Here is a 9,162-nt window from a genome sequence, read left to right on the forward strand (position 1 = left end):
CACTTTGAAACGATTAATTGCGGTGCAAAATGCGCATTTGACAGAAATCAATTCAATGGGCACGCGTTTTAGAGAGAAGGCGCGCGGCACTATAAATAAAAACATAGTCCAAGCGAGGCTTGACGCGATCATCGGTGTCTGGGCGGAGGCGCGTAAAACCCATGTCGAAATTGTCACGCGAGATGATGCTAGCTCAGATCCTTACGTAATTGAAAACGTGTTTGCACGCATGCAGTGTGCCTACGAAGACACACTCGATTACTTCTTGACGTTGAAAACCGAGTGCGAAGCCGCTGCAGAGTCAACTCAAGCGATTAGAACGGTGGAGGGAAACGCGTCCGGTTCAGACTTACGTCCGGCAAAGCTGCCGAAGTTGGACCTACCAACGTTTTCCGGTCGTTATGAGGATTGGGATAGCTTCTGTGATCTTTTCACGACCCTTGTACACGATGCTCCGCGCGTAGCCGTTGCGACAAAATTGCAGTATCTAAAATCTTGCCTCAAAGGTGTAGCTGCTGACTAAGGACGTGGCCTCGACTAGCGCGAACTATGCCTCAACCTGGCTGGCTTTGAAGGCGCGTTTTCACAACCCGCGGCTAACGGTTACCAACCATTTGAACGCGCTTTTGAAAATGAATTCGTTGAAAAGGGAATCGGCCGACGAGTTGCGCTCGTTCGCTGACGAGGCTCAGAGGATCGTTCGCGCACTGCGGAATCTGCAAATGCCTGTTGATCATTGGGACATCTGGTTTGTGCACGTTTTGGCCTCGCGGTTAGATCCGGAATCGAGAAAGGATTGGGAGTCAGAATTGAGCGCGAGAGATCGTGAGGTAATTGCGCGTACGGATACAGGCGCCAAAGAGCCCGATCCGCTAGCTAGATTTCCGAAATTTTCTGAGTTGGCCGAATTCCTGGAAAGGCGTGCTCAAGCTCTAAGTATGATGAGTGCTGGGGATTGTAAACGGGCAAATCCGATGTTTAAACCGACGCAGGGCTCGCGGAAAATATTTCATGCAAGTACGCTACCGCGGACTAACAGTAAGGTTGCTTCGTTTAATTGTACTCTCTGTTCAGGACCACATTTTATTTCTAAATGTCCAAAGTTTCTCGCGAAGTCGTCTAGTGATCGCCGTGCTGAGGTGCGCCGCCTGTATCTTTGCTTTAATTGCATGGGCCGCCATAAGTTTAAATCCTGCACATCTAACGGTCGTTGCCGCACCTGTCAAGGCAGGTACCATTCACTGTTGCATTTCGACCCATCGCAGACACCTCAGCCTTCTACCAGCGGTTTGGAAATTAAACCTCGCGACGAAAAACCTGCATCCACGGTGCCAGGGGTTAACGTACACACCGCGAGTTTATCGACCATTAAAAACCCGGTCATTTTAGCTACCGCACAGGTTAACGTCGTAGGCCCTCAGGGAACACGCACGCGAGTTCGCGCGCTTTTAGATCAGGGAGCTGAGGCCTCATTTATCTCGGAAGCAATTGTGCAGCTACTCGCGCTTCCAAAGCAACATGTCCAAATTCCTTTAACGGGTCTTGGAAGCAGTGCAGCCGGCACTGCGAGATTCTCTGTCAAGTTTGCAGTGCAGTCGTTAGTTAGCTCTGAATTTAAAATCGAGGCCGAGGCTTTAGTTCTTCCTCGGCTTACCTCCCAATTACCGACTCGCCGTCTAATAGAGATCGACCTTGAGCAGTTTGGGGAGCTACCACTAGCCGATCCTCATTTTAACATTCCTGATTCGGTAGACCTTATTTTGGGAGCCGATATGTACGGTCAACTCCTCCGACCAGGTTTGCAACATCTGACTGGATCCCGGTTAGTTGCACAAAACACCGTGCTTGGGTGGGTCATTTCGGGCTCCGCGCAGTCGAGTTCTTCACGGCGGGCGGAGAGCTCCCATCAAGAGCCTCTAAGGGCGTTACATTGTGCTTCAGAGGATAATTTAAACGAGTGTTTGCAACAATTCTGGAGGCTCGAGGAATTACCGCCTTCTGTCCGTATCTTGGGACCTGAAGACGAAGCTTGCGAGAATCAATTCGTCGCTACTCATTCGCGAAATGCCGGTGGGCGTTATGTCGTACAACTTCCCTTGAAATCAGATCTCCCAAGGGTTTCCGCGGAGACACGACGTATGGCCATGGGTTCGCTCGCGCATACTCACCGGAAATTCACACGTGATCCTAAATTGGCTTCCGCGTATCGAGAATTCATGCGTACCTATGAGGCATTAGGGCACATGACACGCGTTCCTGCAGCCGAGAGTGTCAATTCGCGTTCATGGTACTTGCCTCACCATGCGGTCGTACAGTCCACACCTGCGCAATATAAGGTTCGAGTCGTTTTTGACGCTTCGCGACGGACGCATGACCAGTATCGTCTAAATGATTTTCTCATGTCTAGTCCTCCCCTCCAGCAGGATCTTTCGTTGGTCCTTTTAAATTGGCGTCGATACAAGTATGTTCTTACCGCGGACATTGTAAAAATGTTTCGGCAAATTCTCGTCGTGCCTCGTGATCAGGATCTCCAGAGAATTGTATGGGCACCTAGCCCTGAAGAACCTCCCGTAGAATATCGGTTGACTACAGTCACCCATGGCACCGCTTGTGCTCCATGCTTGGCAATACGCACGCTTGCACAATTAGCAGTAGATGAGAAACCTCGCTTTCCGCTGGGTTCGCGCTGTTTGGAATCAAACGTATACGTGGACGATATGTTCATTGGAGCGGACGAACTGCCGCTTGCCATTCGCAAACGTACGGAATTGGTCCAGATCTTAAGGACTGCCGGTATTGAGTTAGACAAATGGGCGGCAAATCATCCAGACATCCTTCCAGCGCATAAGCATCCGATCGCAAACGATTTGGTTAGGGATATTGTGCAGGATGAATCTGTAAAAACGTTAGGGGTGCACTGGAAACCGACTCAGGATGAGTTCAGTTTTAGCGTTACGAATGCAAATAGTTTACCTGGGGTTTTGACCAAGCGAGCCGTACTCTCAAATATTGCTCGACTATATGATCCGTTAGGCTGGTTATCCCCAATTACGATAACAGCTAAGATTCTTATGCAGGATTTGTGGATTCTTAAGTGTGATTGGGACTCTCCCCTGCCGGCTGAGGCTCGCGAGCGGTGGATTGATTATTGCCGTTCACTTTCCTCGCTTCCTACCTTAACAATCAGCCGTTGGTTTGGATCGCCTTCTGAGTCAGCTGGTCAAATTCACGGGTTTTCTGACGCGTCCTCTAGAGCTTATGCGGCGGTAATATATCTTCGCACAGACGAAGGCGACGGTCACGTTCGTGTCTCACTCTTAGCCGCAAAAACAAAGGTCGCACCGGTGAAAACAGTAAGCATTCCCAATCTCGAGTTGTGCGGAGCTTTACTTCTAGTCAGACTTGTTTGTCATTTGAGAAAATTAGACTTCCTTAAAAGGCACCCAGTTTTTCTGTGGTCAGATAGCCGAGTGGTCCTTGCGTGGTTGAGCAAGCATCCTTGTCACTGGAAAACGTTCGTAGCGAACCGGGTCTCTTTAATACAAACGGAACTACCTTCCGCCACATGGGCTCACGTTCCCACTAAACAAAATCCAGCGGACTGCGCTACCCGCGGTTTGCGTCCGTCTGAACTATGCGAGACGAGTTTATGGTGGTATGGGCCCTCTTGGCTGGCCCTACAACCCGAACACTGGCCCCAGCCGTCAGAGACCACACAGGTCCTCCACGCAGAGGCGAAACCGCCGGAACCGGATATTCTTTTGCGATACTCCAGCCTGACTAGGTTAATACGTGTCGTAGCCTACTGTTTAAGACCCGTGAAACACTTGCGGAGACGTAAGGGTGGGCTGAACCCTTTGCCAACCTATCTGACCACTTCGGAGCTCTTGGACGCTCGCTCAGCGGTTATACGCATAGCACAAGCGCATGCTTTCGCGACCGAAATAGAGATGTTGAAGAGTGGGAAGCCTTTACCTAAATCTAGCGCGTTGAGAAAGTTAAACCCGCTCTTAGACAAAGAAGACGGTGTTTTGCGTGTAGGAGGACGTCTTTCACGGTCGAATTTAACTAGCGAGCGCAAACATCCCCCGATTTTACCGCGACGTTCTGGCCTCAGTCGTTTATTCGTGCGATACGCGCACAACGCCGCTCTTCACGGCGGTCCTACATTAACGTCGAGTGTCCTATTACGATACGCGTGGATTGTAGGCAGGAATTCTTTAATTAAAACTGCGATTCGGAACTGTCTCACCTGCCAGCGGGTAAAACCGCGTTTAGCTCATCAGCTGATGGGCGACCTCCCTGCGGCGCGGGTGACTCCAGCACGTCCGTTCACCACGACTGGCCTAGATTATGCCGGACCTTTCCATATCCGCACGACAAAGGGCCGAGGACATCGCGCCTACAAAGGATATATCGCCCTTTTTGTCTGTTTCGCGACACGGGCAATTCACTTAGAAGTAGTCAGTGACCTCACTGCATCTACATTCATTGCTGCTTATCGACGCTTTGTAAACAGAAGAGGAATCTGTCATCGTCTCTACAGTGACAACGCCACGACGTTTAGAGGAGCAGATACCGAGTTGCAGGCGATGTTCAAGGAGGCATCAGAATTTTACCAAACGGTCGCTTCGACGCTAGCGAATGATGGAACTGCTTGGAGCTTTATACCACCTACCACCCCGCATTACGGTGGCCTCTGGGAGGCTGGAGTCAAATCGGTGAAACATCATCTGAGGCGAATGGTCGGCGAGCACACTCTGACCTTCGAGGAATTCTCCACTGTTTTGACAGAAATTGAGGCGTGCCTCAACTCTCGCCCGTTGTGCCCTCTGACATCGGATACCGACGATTTAAACATCCTAACACCAGCACACTTTCTGATAGGCACGGCGTCTGCCTTAGTCCCGGATGCGGAACCAGAATCGGTGCCTGAAAATCGCTTAAACCGATTTCAGCTGCTACAGCGAATTCGTAACCAATTTTGGAAACGTTGGTCCGACGAATATTTGCAACACCTACAGGAAAGAGGCAAGTGGCGGGATCCAACGGAGAACTTCGCCGTGGGTCAACTTGTGCTCATGAGAGATGAGCGCTACCCTCTGTTACGTTGCGCGGCGCGAGGCGAGCGCGCAACGTAAAGTGAATTGGAAATTTAAAAGGAAAGAAAATTGGAAAAGATCGATTGTTAATTTTCCTTGATTTGATTGATCTTTGCGATGAGAAAGGTCTCGCTGCCACCAGCTCTGACCGCGTATGACGCGTTAACGTCCTCTACGAGAACAATTTTTAAAAGACGGAAATTTAGATAGAATTTATTTCCGTTGGGTTCGTCAGTGTTCTAGGTCCCATACGGGTCCCTCCTTGAAACGTTGTGTTGGCGTGCGTGGATTTGATGTAAAAATAGGCGTTGTAACTCAAAGAAATAAAGTAGACTGGATAGTGTGCAACAAATAAAAATGTAATTCAAAAAAACTATTGAAAGTAGTACAACTGAAAATGACTATTGAGTTTAATGCTATTAATGCTTGAAAATATTAATGATTACTATTAGATAAGTTCAATTCAAAAACAATACTGGTTTGACAAGGGTAAAGATGCTTAACCTATTTCATATAATAATGACAATTGTTTGTCTGAAAATCGTGTAAAATAGATAGCCTTTGATTCGCAGTTGGACTTCGTATAAATTATGACTTTAGACGTGTTATCGAATCTAGGTGTAAGACGACTTCCTCAACTAATTAATATATTAATTGAATGGAAAATTAGCGGTGTTTGGCCGCGAGGGAACGACCTGAATGGAGAAGGCCCTCACAACCCCCGAAAGGGCTTTACAGGTCGCCCCTGACAAAATATCGTAGTCGAGAAATCGTCATACACACAAAGTCGCGATAAATCAAAATTCAGAATTTTAGAATAGCGTATTATTTATAAACGGTACCTGAACGTAAAAATCGAGACGATCTAAAATGGAGGGACTCTCATAACCCGAAGGCTTAATAGATCGCCCGTTTTGCCTTGTTGAAAGTTCAATGATAATGCCGTGCTCGAAAAATTAGTAATTGACAGGCTTACCGTGAAAATGTAGTTTATAATATATGATAATAAAACGCTTGGAAATCGGTGGTAGCTCGTTGAATAATCGCTGGTTAGTCTGGAACACCAAGAGAGAGATGATGAGGAAGCTGTCGCACTAACACTTGTCGCGCGCCCGATTGCCCTTTATTGCGTATCAAAATTTAATCAAGACGAACACAAGACGATTACGATTTTGTAGAAAGATGACTATTAACGCGATTGAATTTAATACGAAGATTACGCGATCAAACGGAATAAAAATGAAAAAGAAATGACAGAGGGTTAATAGTATGAAAGCTTAACGTGCGCGTCTCTGAGTCTTTGCCGCGTATTCGCGAAATTCACCCTCACGACACTCTGCCTAACGGGTAGGACTTGCCGCGCAGCTAATTTACACAAAGTACAAATCGGCAACTCTATCTCTAGACGCACGGGCTCCCGTCACGTCTTACTCGATTGTTCGACGAAGAGTGATCGGAATCGATCGCGATCCTGGCCGGAAGGGCCCGTCGCGAGGATGATGTCCTGCGTGGGGACATTCCGACAAATCATAGGAATGTGCCTTTCCCATATGAAGAAGACTCTCATAACCCGAAGGCTTGATGAGAAAACACAGAGTCGAGGAGAAAATTGAAAAAGATGAAGTAGTTATTCGCCCTCCCCACGTCCCTTACATGAGGAGACTCCTATAACCCGAAGGCTTGATAAGGAAGCGTGAGGCGGACAAATTTGCAAAATTTTCCAGACGTAACACCTCCTACAAAATGGCCCCTAGGACGAGTGATAGAGGTGCATACTGGATCGGACGGACTAGTGAGGGTTGTCATTGTGAAGACGGCCACCAACACCTTTCGTCGACATATCGCGCGCTTGTGTCCATTGTTATTGGAATCGGAGGCGACACAGCGATTATCAGAATGAACAAATAGAAGAGGATAAAAAGGCAAAGTGAAGAATAGAAGCGGAGAAATAGGCATCTCGAAGAGCAGAACCACAGAAAGAGGCAGTTCGTCCTTCGGACGAAGGCGGGCGGAATGTTCGCGCGTTTCGCGTTCTCGAGACAGTTCGATATATATTTGTAACACGCGGGGAGTTTAGGAGGCGTGTGATATCAGTAGCAATCGACTGAGGCCTGCATGTAGGGACGAGCGCGTTCGTCATGGGGAAAAAATAGTTCGTGGCGATGCGCTGAGCGGCGGCATGTGTGCGGCGATTTAAAAGAAGACGAGAACGTTTCTGACGGGATGAGGGCGAAGTTCGGGTTCCTTCTCGCGGCCGCGGCTTTGACAGAAACACAGCTGGACGAGGCACTGGCTGCCTTCGTAGAGGAGATCTGCCCTGCCAATCTCTCTCTGGGATGCACCCAATCAGGCGGCATTTCATTGCCCAAACAGCAACACGCGACGAGGGCTGTACCCGTTCCTGAGACGTCAGGGTCGCGTTGTCTGCACAGGTACGATTTCATGGGGCATCTCCCACTTATTACAAGCCGCGCAGTATTTCCCACCGAGCTGGTGGTGTTCTGGAACCCGAGTAGTTATTAAGAGCGCTCCGTTAACACAACATGTATGCTTCCGAATTCGAGTACCACCAAACCTAAATTGTATTAACTGTAGATTTGTAATTTTCCTCCTTGACGGCTTTTTCCTCCACTCACTGAGTGGAGGTTTTTATGCCCATTAAAATCCTTTTCTTTCCTTCCAATTGTGCCTTTCTTATTCCTCTCCCAAATTCACATTCCTACATCAATTTAGAATTCACCTTAAAAGATGTGGTGGTGACCCAGGCCTGCTGTGGACGTACGCTCGGCAAATCGACGCCGAGCTGCCTCGCCTTGAAGGTAACTGCGGGCTCGGCACAGCCAACTTTTATTTATTTAAATTTATAATAACTTGAAGGAAAAGTCGAGACACGGATATTAGGATTTGCTATTTTGCGGCAGTGCTGCTTCCGTTTGTGAGAAGCAGTTGTATTCATTGCGATAAACGTAAAAAATTATAATTTTTATTTTACTATGAAAATCATTTAGTAGCCAAATTACAGTATGTTTGTTGAATATCGTATATTCAAAGCTTCTATGTAACCGTTAACAGCTCGTCAACACAGTTCGACGTCCTTGTCCTTACGCGATCCGTCCCGCGTCCCGCCGGACTGTTTTTCATAATTCGATCGGAGTCAAGTCGTCATCGAAACATTCATTGTTCAGAAAAATTTTTCATCGCACTATTCCAAGTCCCGCGGGCTAGTTTATCCTTCTTTTTCAATCGGATCGGTTCAACAAAATAATAAATAAATCAGACCAAGACGAAACATAATGATAATATTCATAATCAGCGTATAAAACACGTAAGAATACTGAGTTTCAAAATAATAATAAAATAAAAACAAATAGGGGTGATTGCTTTTCAAATTTTTATCCACAAATGCGGATTATTTTTTGTTTTATTTTATTAATTAAGCTTTTTTTTCACAGAAAATGGAATCAACCTCTACTGATCGTAAGTATAAGTCCAACTTTAATGGAAGATAAGCGAATATACTGCATGATTTAAAAATATGCATCTAACACATATATTTCTTCTTTTTTTTTTATTATTCTTTCAGAGGAAGCGCTGACAAATGCACTGGTGCAGCTTCAGCAGCAGCTGCAGCTGGTGCAGGAGCAGCAGGCGTCGCTGCACCAGGAATTCCTCCTGCACCACCAGCAGCAGCAGCAACAGCAGCCGCAGCAGCAACAGCAGCCGCAGCCGCAACAACAACCGCAGCCGCAGTCGCAACACCATCAGCCGCAACAACATCAGCCGCAACAACAGCCGCAAGGGGATAATAAACCTAAGCGCAGTATGTATCACAGATTTTATTATCTAACATATAATTTTCATTTGCGTCGTGAGTAATAAAAGAAATTAATTCTCAAATGAATGAGTTATGTTAATATGTCGTATTTTACTTTACAGAAAGAGGTACTGCGGCCGGAACGCGGCGCCGCTACCCCGGCAAATGGCCGCGTGACGGGAGGGGCAGCGGCAGGGGGGGCGGTCCCAATAAATATTATGTATTTTTTAAATGAAAAATACTAAA

General features: G+C 47.2%; 1 protein-coding gene across 1 annotated transcript; it reads left to right on the forward strand.

The window, feature by feature from the left end:
* The first annotated feature begins 632 nt into the window (after positions 1-632).
* On the forward strand, positions 633-8,577 carry LOC114881621. The gene is made up of 3 exons (XM_046289923.1): positions 633-830; positions 1,266-5,031; positions 8,555-8,577. Exons 1-3 carry the CDS (start codon positions 633-635, stop codon positions 8,575-8,577), a joined length of 3,987 nt encoding a protein of 1,328 aa, XP_046145879.1.
* Positions 8,578-9,162: the final 585 nt, after the last annotated feature.

This window comes from Osmia bicornis, unplaced genomic scaffold (genome assembly GCF_907164935.1).
Source record: "Osmia bicornis bicornis unplaced genomic scaffold, iOsmBic2.1, whole genome shotgun sequence".
Lineage (NCBI taxonomy): Eukaryota > Metazoa > Arthropoda > Insecta > Hymenoptera > Megachilidae > Osmia > Osmia bicornis.